The 18,852-nt window shown below is 46.4% G+C and overlaps 1 protein-coding gene across 5 annotated transcripts in view; it reads right to left on the bottom strand.

Moving 5' to 3' along the window:
- Positions 1-18,852, bottom strand: part of SPAG1 (sperm associated antigen 1) — a 68,094-nt gene that overhangs the window by 32,502 nt on the left and 16,740 nt on the right. For all 5 annotated transcript variants that reach the window (XR_016441486.1, XM_090040425.1, XM_090040426.1 and 2 more), the window contains 4 exons: positions 10,740-10,845; positions 8,229-8,359; positions 4,830-4,936; positions 2,891-3,032 (listed from right to left, as the gene is read on the bottom strand). Coding sequence is in view for 4 of the 5 variants with exons in the window: in XM_090040425.1 (XP_089896551.1) it covers positions 2,891-3,032; positions 4,830-4,936; positions 8,229-8,359; positions 10,740-10,845 (486 nt within the window). In the remaining variant the exon portion in view is untranslated. The remainder of the gene's footprint in view (positions 1-2,890; positions 3,033-4,829; positions 4,937-8,228; positions 8,360-10,739; positions 10,846-18,852) is intronic.

The following is an 18,852-nucleotide window of genomic DNA, read 5'->3' as shown; positions in this document are numbered from 1 at the left end:
AAAGATATTTTGGTTTTCTCACAATGTTTCAGTGAAAGTTTATGATCGTATAAAATTGGCAGGATGGAGCCAAAAATCAGTCAGTCACTATTTGTCAAAAAGTTCTCTTCCATAACAACATTTCTGATTCCTTAGAGTAAAGGAATTAGAGTAAACACGTGAACAAGAGGCTGGATCCAGCTTGCTGTGATGCTCTAGCCAGCCAATCATGCTGTTGGCAGACTAGGGAATCTCGGGGTATGGCTGCAGATGGTTTTGCTTGTCACAAAATTCAGGGTCCCAAGGCCACATGGGCCCTTGGTGGGAGGAAAGCAAGTGAACGAAGGCTGTGCTGACTTACTGCCACTGCTCTGTGACCTGTGCTGGATCCACCTTGCTACAACTGTTGCCACTACTGGCCCTGCTATAGCTGTCTGATGCTAGATCCAGCCTATGAGGTCCCTTCCAGCTCCTTACAATCTATGAATGTATGAATCTATGAAGTGTACCACCAGCAGCCAGACGCAGAGCTGGGGGGAAGACAGAGGGGGGCATGTCCAGATGCACAGTGGTGGTAGTGCGGGGTGGTGAGTGGCAGTGTTGTTATACAGTACAAGATATATTAAGGTACTTCAGAAATGTAGAAAACATATTATGGTTTTTCACAGCCTTATATCATTCTGGTATTGTAACTGGGCTGCCTTTGCCAATCACAAGAAAATCCAGTGTCCCTGGATTAATGGAATTCCAAAATACAGAATTATCTATATTTTCTCTATACAAAGACATATATTCATGAGCAGATCCATGATTTAAAAAAGGCAGGTGAAGAACCATGACCTGAGCTGCAGGGGTAGCTGCACTCTCCCACTCCCAGCCTCCCCTCTCCTACCCCCTTCCAAGATACGTAGATCATGCCACAGGAGCAGCAGGCAGGGACTTTTTAAATCAGGCAAAAATTCCACCCCCACCCCCTGGTCTAGGCTCCCCTTCTCTTAGCATCTGTGCTTACTACACCTCCTCACCTCTCCCTTTATCTCTTTGCCCTCTCTGCTTACATTTCTGGGTATAGGAAGGGGAAACCCAGCACTCCTGACCTGCTTCAGGGGAAGGGGCTGTACAGAGAGTACAGAGAGTGGGGTTTGGCCAAGTTCCTGCTCTCTGCACCTGCTTCCAGGTTAGCAGGAAACACCTGCTAACCTATAGGACCAGACGGGGAATCTGCCTGCCACCACTACTGTCCCTAGCTGAGCCTACTGTCCCAGGCAGCCTGGCCAGAGTAGGGCAGGAATGGCTATAGACGTCCTCCCCAACTCCAAGTCAGCTACAGGCAGTGGCAGCAGCAGCAGGAAGAAGAGGGAAGGGGAAAGACAGAATAAAGATATTCAAAACAATGACCCACTGAGCATAAAGAGGATGAAGGGGCCTACTGAGACCAGGGAGCGTGGGATTCTCACCTGATCTGGGGGCTTAGAAAAAGTACCTGCCTGCTGCTCCCACTGTGTGATCCAAAAGGGATTTGCAACTGTACCACTTAAACCCTTCTGGATCTGCCTCTGCATATACTGTGTAAAAGAATTTTATATAAAAAGCTAGCCTTGTGCTTGGACTGGCCTGAAAATAAGCATTTTGTTTTCAAAACGTTCTAAGTTTTAGCATTTGTTTTCTTCTTCCATTTGACACAACTAAGATATTTCAAATATTTAACACAAAAAAAATTAAACACTCACACCAAAACTGCCGATATCCTGCTAGTTAGGTCATTTACATGGGATGGAGAAACTCAGGTTCAAGCCCCTGCTCAAACCAAATTTACTGGTTCCTCTTAGATAGTTTCTTGATGAATCAACACTTTTCAACAAGAAAAAGTATTCCATCAAAAAATTTCCCATCAATTGTAATTTGCAACTTTTTTTGTTCCTTTAAAACGCAGAAGGAATGACAGAAATGTGTTTTTTGGGAGTGCAAAGAACTTTTTTTCTTTTAACATATTACTATTTTACATACTGTTTTGAATATCAAATATGCCCTATCTTCCTGGTTTTACCATATGACTTTTTGTGCATCTCATTATTAACTCCTCACCTTAATTCAAGGGTCAGCACCACTACACCTTCAAAAAAAAAAAATCTCAAATTATCATTAGACACTGGTATTAAATGAGAGCTAGAAACAAATGTCTTTCCAGGAACCTTTTTCTTCTCTCAGTGCCTCAAATTTCAGTCTGTTGTGATTTCATAATCTTACTAGGTCTTCAAATCACCAAAGACTAGCAATCACTAATGGAGAAAAGATCTGTATTTCTTGTATTGAAAGCAAGCAAAAGAGAACCCATTTCCTCAGGTCTGTTCAGGTCTTCTACATGCATAATAAAGAAGCAAAAAACAGAACGTAACACATCAAAACAAGCCCATTGTGGGTTGGGGTTTTTTTTTTGTCTCTGGCAAGTTACTTCTAATATCAAATTGTAATTTTTGTAATAGTAGCTTCCAGTACGCTCTCATGTTGTCTTTTCTTGCCCACTGTCTCAGACACTTGATACAAGCCCATATTAATTGGTACGGTACACTTAGTATTCTGGATTTAGCTGTTTTTATTCGCTATATTTTAGATCACTTGCTAATATACTGACTGAGGGACCTTTAAGCACCAAGAGGAGTATCACTTTGGCACAATTTTCCAAAGGACTCTTTGACTAGACTCTAATCTCCAAAGGACTCCAATTTCTCCCTAACAGATGCGACTCAGCTTCATATTTATAAGCAGTGGACTCAGTTCCACAGTTCTTAGGCAAAATTTTTAGGAAGCAAAAACTATTTTTCCTAAATAAAGACTGCAGAATTAAGGCCTTGCATCTTTCACAAATAATAATTACACAGACTAATAATTACACAGACAAACATTACATTACTTTTATCTCCACTGCCTCTGTCACATTCTTCTTCCCCATTTGAGTTTTCTATATCTTGAATAAGTATTCTTTGTTGTTTAGTATGGGTCTTGGATACAGGCTTTATATCTTTAAGTTTCTGTTCCATTTCCAACAGATTTTTCTGCAGAAGAGCAATAATAGCAACATTAGAAGTGCTCTTTTGAAGCTAGTATTTGGATATTACCTTCCATTCTCAAGTAAATATTGTTATACTATAAACACGAAATTAGACAGAGAAAGGTTAAGTAATTTCTTCAAGATATTAGTGCAAGTATCCGAACTTGGATTTGAAATGGGGTTTTTGGTTCCTAGTCCAGTCTTAAATTCACTAGAAGCCAAAGCATATGCAATATAAATACCATATCTATATAGACATCTGTGCCATTTGTAAATGAGTTATTTGGGATACTGACTGTATGTTTCTGTGTGTGCAGACAATACAGTTATGATGATAAGAATTAACTAGAATGGCCTGTTTGAGAGAGAGTAACAGATTCAAGGTTTACAGACACTAAACTATTTCCTGGAACTTTGGGAGAGAACTCAAAATAATTTAACCAAAATCCACACTAGAAAAAGCCCCATTGTTTGATAAGAATATTTTTTTCTTTTTACATATTTTAACTGTCACAGCTAGGGAAACATAAAACTAAGAAAAAGAATTTCTTGCAGACCAGTAAAGCGATGTGAAAACTGATACAAGTTCTGTAAAAAAGAGCAAGATAATTCAAAAGCTACAATTCCTTTCATTCATGTCAGAAGGTATGCCTGGATTTGCAAGAACGTACTGTTTTTGGTCTTACTGCTCTAATCAGAAAGGTGTGCATTCATGTTAAAGGGCAACAAAAGTTGTAGGACTGTAATCAATTTTGACTGAAAAAAAAAAAAAAAACCACTGGGCAGAATTCTATTTTACCTACTGACCAAAGTGCAGCTTGGAACAACCTCCAAGTTTTCCAACTAAAGTGTAGGTGTGGCTCTTTAACATCCTCTTGGCAGGTTAGATTTAGCATATCCTCCTTTATAGTCAACATGACATGGATGCACAAATCATTTATTCATTTTTTTTTTTATATGTTATATATATAAAAAATGTATGTTGGTAAGTTTACAAGAGTTTTAACTGGGATCTTTTAAGTTTTATACCTGTGCATTTGCCATTATCAAAAGGCAGTAGTTGAGGCCTCAAAGTAAAGTAAATTAGCTTGTTCAGAAAAATGAGGCCACCCCAAACCCTAGTTATATACTAAAGTTCTATGTATAATGCATGGGAAGAGTTAGGTGCCAAAGAATGGCGTTCATAACAACCAGCACAGGGTAGGGATGCTTAAGTCAGGGGTTTTCAACCTTTTTTAATGGCCACAAACTTCTGGAAGACCATTTCAGGCTCAATATTAGGAAAAACTTCACAGTTAGGATGTCCAGCCTGGGGAATAAGCTCCATCCAGCAGTGGTGCAATTGCCTACCCTGGAAATCTTCCAGAGGAGACTGGCCAGTTGTTTTTCCTGCCTAGTGGAAGGGGCTAGACCTGATGATTTTCCAAGGTCCCTTCCAGCTCCTTACAATCTATGAATCTATGAAGTGTATCACCAGCAGCCAGACGCAGAGCTGGGGGAAGACAGAGGGGGGCATGTCCAGATGCACAGTGGTGGTACTGCAGGGTGGCGAGTGGCAGTAGGGGCCACTGCATATGAGCTTCCCCACCAATCTAGCTGGGCAGGTGGTGCCTGTGTGGCCTGTAGAGGGATGGCACTACCCTCGCCACCCCTTCCCCGTTCCCCTGCCCCTGGGAGGCCGTGGCGCAGGGTTGTGGGTGGTGGTGCTCCATCCTAGCCCACCCACACATACCCCTAGGGCCTTCCTGCGTACCCCCAGTTAACAACGGTTGTTCTAGAAATACCAAGTGATATTCTTTACCTTGGCTAATGCATTTTCTGGTTCAACGTACAATACTTCGGTCAAATCCTTTATAGCTGCCTGGTAATTCTGTAGATGTTTATTTGCAGTGGCATGGCGCATAAGAGCTACAAATTAACAAAGAACATATTTATATTGCATTGTCCCAAATTATGTGTCAAACAACAATTTATATTTACCATATTTACTCATGTGCAAGACGAAGTCCTCCCTCAATCAACATGAGGGGAAAAGCCCCTCTTTTTTATTTGCATGCAAAGAAATCACATTAAATACACTGACCATCTCTGAACTACTGCGAAAAGCACCATGTGCTCAGTAATGGAAACTAACTATGAAGTTGATCAAAAGCAGCCAACACAGAACATAATTATAAAGTACATGGCTACATGACTCTCAACAAACAGAGATTAGCACAACCCATCTGAATAAAATATGTGGTAGAGCCCATTGAGTGCAGTCCCCCTCAGCACTGACTCTTGTTCAAGTCATGGTGAGCCACTACGCTGCATGTGTTTCAACTTCTTCACTCCCACAGTTGAGATGCACCTTTCTTTCCCATTTCCAATTATTCCTGTTTCTTCACCAGCCTTAAATATCTGGCAAACATCACCAAATGGGGCCCCAAGCAATTTATCCCAAATCCCTCCATTTCCCCCCACCCAGCCTGTCTCGTATAATTAGTGTGGCTCTGCCCTCCATGAGTTTGCCCTATGCCTCATCTGCATATGCATTTTTGAAGGATTCCAGGATTCATGACAAGAACACCCGGGTTCTAATCATGACAGGTAGGCTAATCAGTACATGGATCCTTTGTGGGGATGGAATCTGGAGTGCATACACATGCCAAGCTGTGGGGTCACCATGGGTTGAAATGCTGTTGGACTTGGTTGGGACCCAGCCTAATAAGTTATATTTCATACATTTCATAGACATTAGGGCTGGAAGGGACCTTGGAAGATTGAGTCCAGCTCTCCACCCAAAGGGCAGGAAGTCAGCTGGGGTCATAGGATCCCAGCAAGATAAGTATCCAATTTGCTCTTGAAGGTGTTCATTATAGGTGCTTGACCCACCTCCTATGGCAGGTTATTCCAGACCTTGGGGGCTCGGACAGTAAAGAAATTCTTTGTTATGTCCAGCCTGAAACAGTCTTGCAGTAGTTTATAACCGTTCGACCTCATCATTCCTTGAGGCGCTCTGGTGAACAAATGTTCCCCCAGGTACTGGTGGTCATCCCGATAAACTTATACGTGGCCATCAGATCACCCCTAAGCCTGCGCTTTTCCAGGTTAAACAGCCTCACAGATCTCAGACTGTCGTTGTAAGGTCTGTTCTCCTGACCTCTGATCATGCGCGTGGCTCTCCTCTGGACTCTCGCAAGCTTCTCCACATCCGTTTTGAATTGTGGAGCCCAAAACTGGACACAGTACTCCAGCTGTGGCCTCACCAAGGCCAAGTACAAGGGGAGAATGATGTCCCAGGATTTGCTCGAGAAGCATCTATGGATACAAGCCAACGTTTTGGTCGCTTTACTAGCTGCAGCATTGTGTTGAAGGCTCATGTTCATCTTGTGGTCAATGACGACCCCCAAATCTCTTTCTTCCACAGTACTAGCCAGTGTAGCACTGCTGAGCCTATAAGGATGCTGGAGATTTTTCCTACCAAGGTGGAGAACCTTGCATTTTTCAGTGTTAGACACCATCAGGTTCTTGTCTGCCCATCTGCTGAGCCTGTCCAGGTCAGCCTGGATAGCCCTCTTGTCTTCAGGTGTGCATGCTTTATCCCAAAGTTTGGTGTTACTGGTAAACTTGGCCAGTCTGCTTCTGTCTCCAATGTCCACATCATTAAAAGAAGATGTTGAACAGTATGGGTCCAAAGACAGGGCCTTGGGGGACCCCACTGGTCACAGGGCACCATGATGATTGACTTCCGTCAGTTACCACCCTTTGGGTCTGACCATGGAGACAATTTCTCAGCCAGCGGATCATGGTGGACCCAAGGCCACACTTGGTCAGTTTCACCAAGAAGTGATCATGGTCAAGATATATGACATCAATCTCTTCTCCCTTGTCCAGGTGATAGGTCACCTGGTCATAAAAGGAAATGAGGTTGGTCAAGCAAGACCTACCAGCAACAAACCCATACTGGCTATCCCTCAGGATGTTGGCATTGGCCAGTCCATTAAGGATGGCCTCTTTAATAAACTTTTCTAAGACCTTCCCTGGGATAGAAGGGATATGGTAAATCATGACGCTTTTGGTATGGATTAATATAATGCATAATCTGTATTATATACAGGAAGTACTAAAATGCCTCTTAAAAGTATGTTTACAGAGTACCTGTGGTAAAACTTGCGGCTGTTTCAAAAAGGTAATATGCGCTATTTCTGGGTGAACTAAGGCTGTAAGTGTTATATGCAAATTGCTACAGCTATGTTTATTTCAAGGTCATTTTTTAAAAAATTTATTCCTCACTTCCATGTGCTCAGGGACAGCAGGGTCTGACAGTAAGGAGGGAGGAAAGGGCTGCAGAGGGAAGAAGTTGGGGGGAGGGAGCCAGGCAAAGGGGCTACCTGACCCCCCAGATTTATTTTCCTTGCTGTAGCAGTGGGAGATTGAAAAAAAAAACAAGACAAACCTCCAATAATTAGATTCTATACTTGGAAAATTATATCAAATTTATAAATGTTCCATATACAGAACCTACTGGGGACTCATCTAATAATCAGGGTTGGCTTATATTTGAGTAAATATGGTAACAAAATTTACAATGTAAATATAAAATAATGCTGTATTAAATAAAAGCTTACATCGACTTTACAATAACCCTGTGTCAATCATTAACCAATTTTCTACTTTTTTTGGGCAACATAATTCAACATGACATTCTATTGTTATATGGTAATACGTGAAATATTACAATTTTAATATTTTCCCAACATCTACTCTCTTGTACTAGACTCTTGTAATCCAAGTTTAGTTAACTAGGTTTCAAATACTTAGCTTAGTAAGAAAGCACAACACAACATCTTTGACTGCAGTTTAATTTAGCTGTTAGAACTGCTAAAAGGAATGCCTCTCTATGAGTATTAAGAAACCATGCGCTATGAGGCTGTTAGCAATCACTCTGAATGCATGATCTGGCTGCATGCTTCCACCTTCTTGTAGCTTCACCCAGTTTCAGAAAAATCAACCAGCACAGGAGCAAAACCTGAACAAATCTCAAAACTACCATTAAGAAATTAAGTGCAGGGGGAGTTAGTCTTCCACAGTTGGGATCTGACCTAGTGATCATGGAAGTCAATAGAAAGATCTCCCTTTGGCTTCAATGGATCCTGAACTAGTGTTCTCTTTTGTTAAAAACAAAATTATCTTCAGAAAAGTTTACATTTAATTTTACCTTTTAGGTTGTCAGGCTCCATATCTAATACTTTCTCGCAATCCTGCAAAGCACTGTGCCAGTCCTTAAGTTTGATTTCTGCTTGAGCTTTGTTGTTATATGCAGCCGCAGTTGGCAATACTGATATACTCCTACAAAAGACAAAGGATATTGCACAGCTGTCTGCTAGCAAGAAAACAAGAGTACTCAAGAATTCAGTGAACTCAGTTTTGAATTGTAACTACTTTCAGTTTTATATAAACATTTATTGTATACAATTTAAATTCAGTAAGCTGATATTGTTACAATTAGAAATTTGTAAAAAAGGAAGTGAAAAGTGAGATTTTAAAATCAAGCCAACATATGGGCACAGTTGTACAACAAGCTTTGTGCAAAAAAGTTTTGAAGCTCTTAGTCGCTCATTAAATCTTCCTTATGAACTAAAACACTTAAATATACACTACTGTCTACTTCCAATTTGGAGCAGGAAGAGAAAACAGACAATGCATAGGAAAAAAAATTTAAGTTTAATATTAAATAATCTGGTTACAATGTACTTATTCTATATAGCTATACACTAAATATGATTGTAACCCCTTTAAAATGCTGTAAGCACAGTTTATCATGCATCTTATTTAAATCTTATAACTTTTTAAATTTAAGAAAATAGGAATTACCATACAGAATTAAACTAGTACCCAGCTAGCACTAGCAGGGTATCTGGTCTCTGACAGTGACCAATACCAAATGTTTTAGGAGAAGGTGCAAATGTGGAATAACTTGTCTACAGGAAGTTTCTTCCTACAGAAGAGCTTACAAGCCTGGACAGACAAAGTATTTAAATTGTCATTTCACCATTGTAATTTAATTGGCATTTCACCATTGTAAAAAAAAAAAAGGAGAAATGACAAAACCCCTAAAGCCCTAAAGCTCTACTTCCTCTCCCACAAAGAATTACCAGTAGAAAATCTGTCCCAAAATACATTAAACCAGTTGCGTTGTCTAGCCATATCCACCCTGGTATAATGATTTCCTAAGCTATTTAATTTCTTATTACCTATTTATTTAGGCATGGTGGGTATCTTTACATGTGCTCCAGGAGCCTGGGAGGGAGGGAAACAGAATCACAATGCAGCTTCAGGGCAAACCAGGGAATACCTGATATGATTTTTGCTGTTTAGCAAATTCAAAAGAAATGTCAAAAACAAAATCTCAACCTCTACATACCCTTCAAAGATTTGGCAGAAACCTCAGGTACAGTGAGCTGCAATTCTGGTTTGGATCTTATGGAAAGACTCAGCTGGCCAAGAAAGTTTCTTCCGATCTTGAGACAGCTCCATGGTAATACATATGGTAAAGATCAACAATATCTATATGACCCCTTCCCCTTGATGAACAGTATGACACAAGTATGCATCTCTGAGCCAATCCTGTTCACGCTGTTCTATGTAGCAATGCTAGAAAAGATAACTGTTATATTCAGGTAGGCACTAAGATCCACTTACTAGAGAGTTGCTTAAACTTCTAACTGTATGCTGGCTCCAAGGTTACCAGCTCGACAGGATCTCTGACAACTGTACTGGTGGCCACTCTGTGGAAGAGTTTCCACTCTTGGTAAACTATTTTGCAGCATCTGCATTGAGCTTTGGATTAACTTTCAGTTTAAGGAAGACTGAGATTATGCATCAGCCATCCCCTAGAAGAGAACATATGATCCCTTTTACCTCCAATGGAAGAACTAAACTTCCATTTCATTCATGAGTTCATTTATTTTGGAAATGTTTTGACCAATCATGCCAGCACTGATGGGTAGGTAGTCTCTCATATTAAAAAAGCTAGCATAGTCTCTGGCCTGCTTACAAAGCAAGTGTGAATCTAATGTGGAATCAAGCCTTCCTCCAAATTCAAGTTATACAAAGCTGTCATGCTTACCACCCCACACTGTGAAAGATGTGGACATTGTACAAAAGATGCATTGATCAATCAACTGGATAAGTTCCAACAGAGGCTCTTTCACATCTTTATTCTTAATAAACTGGTGAAATAAACTGACCAAGAACAAAAGTCCTGCAGCATACTGGTTGGATGGTCACAGAGGAATTTACAACAACAACTAGGACAGACAATGCATGAATTCACAAGCAACCACTTTATGGTGAACTGAAGTATAGGAAGCAGCAGCACAGTGGTCAAAGAAAGTACTTCATGGGCATACTAAAGGCTTGCTTAATTTATCATAAACTACCAGCTAACTCTTTTAACCTGTTAGTTGTAAATAGGCAGCAGCATAGCATCAAGGTAAGAGAAGGTATAAATCTTTCTGAACAACAACAGAAGACCAGCTGACATGAGAAGCACTACAAATTTCATGAGAAAAACACACATATTATGCATAGGCCTGGACAGTCATCTGTTTACTCACCATGTTTGACTCAGCCACCAACAGACACCACAGCATTATTATCCTCAGCTAAGAGGGACTCACTGTACAACTATGAATTGTAACAATATTTAACAACATCTTTAACTCACCGAGCATAATATGTCACTGCTTCTTTGTAGTCCCCAGTGGCAAAAGCTTCATTACCTTTTTCTTTTTCACGATTCGCAATAAAGAATCTCTCTCTCTGAGACATACCTAGAAAATAGCATTTTTATATAACACCTAATATTTAAAGATGCAAAATAAGAAATTTAACACAAAAACTATCATTATAATTTGTACATCTCTTTTAAAACAGACATGGAATATGTTACTTTTCAAGATTCTTCTGTATGTAAAATGTGCTCTAAAATACTAGGATAAGCAGAAAGTCCAGCTCCAGAGATTTGGTCTGCTTTAGAAACATACTACTTGAAATATATGCAACACTTTACAGCATTTGGAATAGGTATTAAGGTTCTCTCCCCAACAAATATACCACATACACCTCTTTGTTTACATCAGTGTTGAGATATATGGCTGCCCAATACAGTGTAATGTCAATAATACATTACAGTACAACTAACTCCAACAAGTGTATCACCCTAGACTTTGCTTTCAATTTTATATCTGTCTTTTAAAAGTGCAGAGTTGATAACACTGTATTTCTAAACATCACCCTTCTTGATTTTACTTATCCATTTCATTTATAATTCATAATATTTCCTTCAAACAAAATTATATATGCTTTCCCTTCCTTCCCGTGGCATCCATAGGTTTTTCCAGTGAAGAAAGCAATGGAAAAAGCAAACCAAACAGCAGCATGGTATATGTGCAAGTGGAGACATGGTTTTATCACATGGTTCCCTATACCCAAGACCTATGCTGTGCTAATTCGCAAATTACAGGAGAAATAAGACAGTTTTACATGACACAGATGGCTGCTTCTTTTAGATATTTAATTTAATCTGTTGCCATTGTGCTTGAAGTTGAAATTAAGTTTATGGTTCATAATACTATACCCAGTATTACAATGGTGTCAAATCATATTTGTTAAACTGAAATTTATTATACTGAAGCACAACAACACAGTTTTACACAGGAAATGGGATGACTTTGTGTTTCTTCATTATACAGTATAATCTCTGTTATCTGGTACTTCACCATCTGGAATACCTTATTAATTGGAATTTCGGCACTGCACCACACCAGAAGCAGCAGGACGCACATGGCGCCGCACCACACCGCTTTGTCTCCCATTGCACCACTGAAAGCAGTGGGACGCTCACGGCGCCGTGCCATGCCACTTTGCCTTCTGCTGCACGAGGGGCGGGAGAGAAGCTTGCACGCAGCAGTTGCCGCCTCGCCCCCTCAGTGCCCATCCAGCCAGAAACCCTGTGCCCCAGGTAACTGGCATTTTTAGCTTACCGGCACCCCCCATTCCCCACTTGTGCCAGATAACAGGGATTTTACTGTACTACAATTTTCATTCTTGTGACACTTATTATACTGACATTTCACTGCACAGGTTTCCCTCAATTTATGTGGGTTTGATTTATGCGAATTCGCTCTTACGTGATGACACTTTTTATATCTGAAATTCATTATACGTGAGGTAAATTCACTGTTATGCAATTGGCATAGGCGCCCTCTCCCCTCCCCTAAGCAGGTAAATCTGTGAGTTTGTGAGGTGAAGGGAAAGGGCTGTAAGCTGAGGGGAGGGGTAAGGGCAGGGGAAAAGGCTGTGGGGCTGGGACTCCACTAACTGCAGCCCCTGCTGCAGCTGCTCTGGGAGCTGCCGATGCCAACGGCTTGCAGCCGCTGGGCTGTGCCGTGCCCCAAACCCCCTGGGGCTCTGCTTCCCTTGAAGGACCATGCCCCGAGCCCCCCCAGCACGGCGTAATCCAGTGGCTACAAGCAGGCGGTGTCTGCCACTCCCAGGGCTGCAGCAGGGGCAGGCAGCTGCCTGCAGCAAGACAAGAGCGGACTGGGGCCAGCGGCAGCACCAGGCTCCTCCCAGCACTCAGGGTGGGCTGCAGCAATAGGAGGGGAGCTGCTGCCACCCCAAAATTCACTGTAGCCCCCCACAAACTGCTCTCCCATCACTGTTGCCGAGCGCTGGGAAGAACCTAGTGCCACCACTAGCCCCAGCCTGCTTTCGTCCTGCTGAAGACTGCTGCAGCCCTGGAAGCAGCAGACACTACCTGCTCAAAGCCGATGGGCTGCACCATGCTGGGAGGTTTGGGGCACGGTGCAGCCCAGTGGCTGCAGGCAGCTGGCATCAGCCGCTCGCTAGGCAGCTGCAGCAGGGGCTGCGGTGACTGGGGAGCAGAGCAGTGGGGCTAGTGGGGAGAAGTGGGCTGAGTGGGGCTACTGCCCACCCCAAGTACTGCAAAGAGCCTTGTGACACCCATGCTGCAATGCCGGGAGCGGCAGACACCACCTGTTTGCAGCAACTGGGCTGTCATGCCCCTCTCCCTGCCTCTTCCCTACTCCCAGCCTTACTCCTTCCCTCACCACTGTGAGAATGCATCCCTATCTGTTTCATTGTAAACTGGGTTCACTTTATGTTAATTCAATTTATGCGCCATTCCCTGGGAAAGCATCTACCACATAAATCAAGGGAAACCTGTAGTAAGCTTTCTCTGTGTACATGAATGGCATCTATATACATAAGGGCTTAGTCTGTCTGTCTGTCTGTTTGTAACATTCGTGGGGGGGGAGGGGGGGTGGCTCCCGGAGAGGCATGGGTCCAGCCAATGCTGCATGCGGAATGAATTGCCCATCAAGAATGACAGTAGGGACAGTAGGGAGTGCTGCCATGACAGCGGGTACAGAGAAAGTTGTGGGGGAGGGGAATGGGGTACATGGGGCTGAATGCAGAGGCAGGGGCAGGGTGGGGGTGTGATAGGAGGAACAGAGGGGATGGAGCTGGGGGGGGCAAGGCCAGCAATGCCTCTCCCCCAGCCCTGCTCCATGGAGGCAGTGGCAGTGCAGGGTGGTAGTAGCATGGTGTTGGCTTCACCCCCCAACCCCTGTCCCCACCATCCCTGTTCTGTCCCCACCATCATTCTCAACAGGCAATTTGCTAGTATATCATGTAGGCTGTGGCAATGCATTTTGGTAACTGCAACTTTAAGGACTGGAGCAGGCAGCCAACAGGTACCTGATTAAGGCAGCCATTTTCAAACAAAGGTCATCCAAGTAAAGACAGCAGTCAACTGCTTGCAGCCAAGGAGCAGCACCTTCTTGCTCCTTTGCAGTGTGGAACACCCTGCAGGCAAGGGCAGGAGCTAGGGGGAAGACTTGGAGGCTCCTAGTCCTGGGCATGACCTAAAACTGCACCCTGCTGGGGAAAGAAGGCCTGGTGGGACTGCCAGTGGTGTGGCAACCCTACTCAAATACCAGGACTGCTCACCTCCCTGGTGAAAGGCAGGCAAGGGCGCCCTAATAACCCCAGCCCCCACAATACTGTGGGTAAGGGGGCCAAGCACAACTACGGTCACCTGAGCCCCAGGGGGTGCAAGACCCCAGGAAAGGAGTAGGGCCAGGTATGGCTGTGCCAACCTGAACCCACAGGGGTGAAAGAACTTGGTGGCCCCAGGGGGGTGGGGATAGTTGTGTAGCCCCAGAGAGGGGGCAGTAGGGAAGGCCCTGACAGGGGTTGAGTAGGGCTGAGGGTCAGACTGAAGAACAGCCCAAGGGGTATGCCGAGTAGGGCTGTGGGATGGCTAGAAGGGCAGCACATGGGCCAACCCCAGCCCAGGCCCCTACTTGGCCCAGCCCCCCAGGGAGAGAGAAGAGAAGGAGGGGGTACTCACCAGTCCCCCTCCTGTAGGGCAGGGCCCCCCCGGCTGAGAAATCAGCTTTCCCCGATGGCAGGCCTACTGCGCATGTGCGCAGTTTAAAAGGGCCGCCAAACAGGGAAAAAAAAGCTCAGTTAGGCTCCAGAGCGGTGAGAGACGCGCGGGTGAAGCCCACTGTGCCCCCACTCCCCCGAAGCCCCCCAGACACCCCCTCAGCAGCCGCAGAGCCCCCTGCCAACCCACAGCACAGCTGGAGGTAAGCGGGCTCGTGATGGGAAGGGGTTAATCCTCACTCCCTGGGAGGCGGCTGCGTGGAGCCCCCGCCCAGAACCCTACTTGGCCCAGCCCCCCAGGGAGCCACGCGACTGGAGCCGCGCAAACAGGCTGCGTAAACAGGCGCTCGAGTTAGCGCGGAGTTCGCAGAGGAGAGGGCGTGGGAGGGCACGAGACCATGCCTGCGAACCCCCCAGAGTAGTCAGCCCCAGCCGTAGCCAGCCTACCAGAGGCCTGACACGGATAGCCACACACCGCACCCCGAGGGTCCCCTCGGGCTCTGCGGCCCCCCCCATTGGGTACCTCAGGGACGGCCACCCAGACGGAGCCCATGGTTCCGGGCTCCACGCAGACAGAGCCCCTGGCTCTTGGCTGCGGGGGCTGCCTGTCCCTTTTTCAGGCTCTGGGGCCCGGGAGCATGGCCACCTCCCCTTGCGGGGTCTGCTCCCTACTGGGGTCTCTGGTGCGCCAGCTGGAGGAACTCCAGGCCACAGTCCAGAGACTGCGTGCCATCAGGGACTGTGAGCAGGAGATAGACTCCTACTGCCAGGCCCTTCTCCCCCAGGAGCCGCAGGGGAGAGCACCGTCTCCCTCCAGGACTAAGGAGGACTCTGGGACCTCCCGCTCTGCCCAGTCAGGGGCATGGACCAAGGTGGTCAAGGGCCCTAAGGCCCGCCGCGCCAAGGCCCCTCCCTCGCCAGAGCTTAGCAACAGGTTCGCACCTCTTGCAGCCCCAGCAGAGCCTGCTCAGTTGCCAGCTCCCGCAGGCAACCCAGGCTCAACCACAGCTACTGCCCCCGCTCTCCCCAAGACAAAACGAAAGGTGTTTGTTGTGGGAGACTCCATCCTGCGGCGGACTGAGGGGGCAATCTGCTGCCCCAACCCCTTAGCCCGGGAAGTCTGCTGCTTCCCAGGGGCCCGCATCCAAGACATTGCGGAGAGGATCCCAGAGCTCCTCCAGCCCACAGACCACTATCCCATGCTCCTTATTCACGTGGGCACCAATGACACGGCTCGGAGTACCCCCAGCCAGGTCATGAGGCGCTACAGCGATTTGGGAGCAGGGCTTAGGGGTCTGGGAGCTCAGGTGGTGTTTTCGTCAATCCTCCCAGTCTCAGGCTATGGGCTGAGGAGAGAGAGGAGGATCCACGCAGTGAACCAAAGACTGCGGAGCTGGTGTCATCGGGAAGGCTTTGGCTTCCATGACCACAGCCCGCTCTTTGGTGAGAGAGGCAGCGAGCTCCTGGGAAGAGATGGCCTCCACCTCTCCCCACTGGGGAGGAGGCTCATCTCAGCCAGGCTGGCTGACCTGCTCCACCAGGCTTTAAACTAAGCCCGCTGGGGGATGGGGGGACTACTGCCACTGCTGGCCCGCTGAGCAACCCTTGCAAAGCCAGCAGACCAAGGCACTTAAGGGAGCCCACCCCTGCCCCAGCCCTGGCACAACCTGTGGGCAAGGCAAGAGCCCCCAAGGGGACACTTGCGTGCCTGTACACTAATGCCAGGAGCCTGGGCAACAAGCAGGAGGAGCTCATCCTCTTGCTCAGTGCAAAGAATTATGACGTCATTGGGATAACAGAGACCTGGTGGGACTCCACCCACGACTGGACCACGGGTATAGAGGGCTATACCCTGTACAGGAGGGATCGTGTTGACAAAGGGGGGGGTGTAGCTCTCTATGTCAAGGAAAGCTACATGTCCCTGCAAGCTGATGTTGGCGACCAGCATGGACAGCTAGAGGCCCTCTGGGTAAAAATTCGTGGGGAATACGGCACAGGGGACACAACGGTGGGAGTCTAACAGACCTCCCACTCACAGTCCTGAGCTTGACCAGGAGTTCGCCTGGGAACTGACTGAGGCCGCTTGCTCCAGGACCTTGGTTGTCATGGGTAACTTCAATTACCCAGACATCTCGTGGGAAGATCACTCAGCAAAATCCGAGCAGTCGCAAAGCTCTCTCTCATGCGTGGATGACCTCTACCTGACTCAAGAAGTCTCTGGGCCAACGAGAGGCAAAGCGCTGCTCGACCTGGTACTGGCTACGGGGGACGACCTAATCGGTGACCTAGTGATCGATGGGAAGCTGGGTGACAGCGACCACGAGCTGATCACCTTCACCATCCGCCGTAAAGCTGGCAAGTCAGTCAGCAACACAGAAGTCCTTGACTTCAGAAAAGCCGACTTTGACAAGCTCAAGAGGCTTGTCGGTCAGGCCCTTAGGGACCATGACCCCAGGGAGATGGGAGTTCAAGAAGAGTGGTTACTGCTCAAGGAAGTGATCCTCAATGCACAAGCTAAATCTATTCCAACTTGGAGGAAAGGCAGCAAGAAGGCACAGCAGCCCTCCTGGCTCTCCAGGAACCTAGCGGACCTCCTGCGGCTAAAAAGGAAAGCCTACAAAGGATGGAGGACGGGATTCACCTCCAAGGAGGATTATTCTGCTCTGGTCCGGTCCTGCAGGGAGCAAACCAGGAAAGCCAAGGCTGCAACTGAACTCCAACTAGCTTCAAGCATCAAGGACAACAAAAAGTCCTTTTTCAGATATGTGGGGAGCCGGAGGAAAAGCAAAGGCAACGTTGGACCCCTGCTAAACCAGATGGGGCAACTGACAACTGACGCCCAGGAAAAAGCCAACCTATTAAATAGGTACTTTGCATCAGTCTTTCATCAGTCAGTCACATGGGATGCCCATGCCTGCTATGGGACAGGGAAATCTGGGTGAGGGGGATCCCCTACCCTCCATAAATGCTGACCTCGTGAAGGAACACCTTGAGGAGCTGGATACCTTCAAGTCAGCCGGCCCTGACAATCTGCACCCCAGGGTACTCAAGGAGCTGGCGAGCGTCATAGCCCAGCCCCTGGCACAGATCTTTGAAAACTCCTGGCATTCTGGTGTAGTGCCCAAAGACTGAAAGAAGGCCAATGTGGTGCCGATCTTCAAGAAAGGGAGGCGAGTGGATCCAGCTAACTACAGGCCCATTAGCCTGACTTCTATCCTGGGGAAGATCTTAGAAAAGTTTATTAAGGAGGCCATCCTTGATGGACTGGCCCAGGCTAACATCCTAAGGGATAGCCAGCACGGGTTTGTTGCGGGTAGGTCTTGTTTGACCAATCTCATTTCCTTCTATGACCAGGTGACCTATCACCTGGACAAGGGAGAAGAGATTGATGTCATATATCTTGACTTCAAAAAAGCTTTTGATCTGGTATCCCATGATCACCTCTTGGCCAAACTGGCCAGTTGTGGCCTTGGCTCCACCACGATCCGCTGGCTGGGAAATTGGCTCCGTGGTCAGACCCAGAGGGTCGTAACTGATGGCAGTCACTCATCGTGGTGCCCTGTGACCAGTGGGGTCCCCCAAGGCTCTGTCCTTGGACCCATATTGTTCAACATCTTCATTAACGATATGGACACTGGAGTCAGGAGTGGACTGGCCAAGTTCGCTGATGACACCAAACTTTGGGGCAAAGCATCCACGCCAGAAGATAGGCGGGTGATCCAGGCTGACTTGGACAAGCTCAGCAAATGGGCAGACAAGAACGAGATGGTTTTTAACACCGAAAAATGCAAGGTTCTCCACCTTGGGAGGAAAAACCTGCAGCATCCTTATAGGCTCGGCAGTGCTACGTTGCATAGCACTACAGAAGAAAGAGACTTGGGGGTCATCATTGACCACAAGATGAACATGAGCCTGCAATGCGATGCTGCGGCTAATAAAGCGACCAAAACGCTGGCTTGCATCCATAGATGCTTCTCGAGCAAATCCCGGGACATCATTCTCCCCTTGTACTCGGCCTTGGTGAGGCCACAGCTGGAGTACTGCGTCCAGTTTTGGGCTCCACAATTCAAAAAGGATGTGGAGAAGCTTGAGAGAGTCCAGAGGAGAGCCACGCGCATGATCAGAGGTCAGGAAAACAGATCTTACGATGACAGGCTGAGAGACATGGGACTCTTTAGCCTGGAAAAGCATAGGTTCAGGGGTGATCTGATGGCCACGTATAAGTTTATCAGGGGTGACCACCAGGATCTGGGGGAACGTTTGTTCACCAGAGCGCCCCAAGGGATGACTAGGTCGAACGGTCACAAACTCTTGCAAGACTGTTTCAGGCTGTACATAAGGAAGAATTTCTTTACTGTCTGAGC

The sequence above is a fragment of the Crocodylus siamensis genome, chromosome 3 (assembly GCF_052110815.1).
Source record: "Crocodylus siamensis isolate JL-2025a chromosome 3, ASM5211081v1, whole genome shotgun sequence".
In the NCBI taxonomy this organism is placed as follows: domain Eukaryota; kingdom Metazoa; phylum Chordata; order Crocodylia; family Crocodylidae; genus Crocodylus; species Crocodylus siamensis.
Note: the sequence above shows the minus strand (reverse complement) of the source record. Positions and strands in the feature narration are given on the sequence as shown.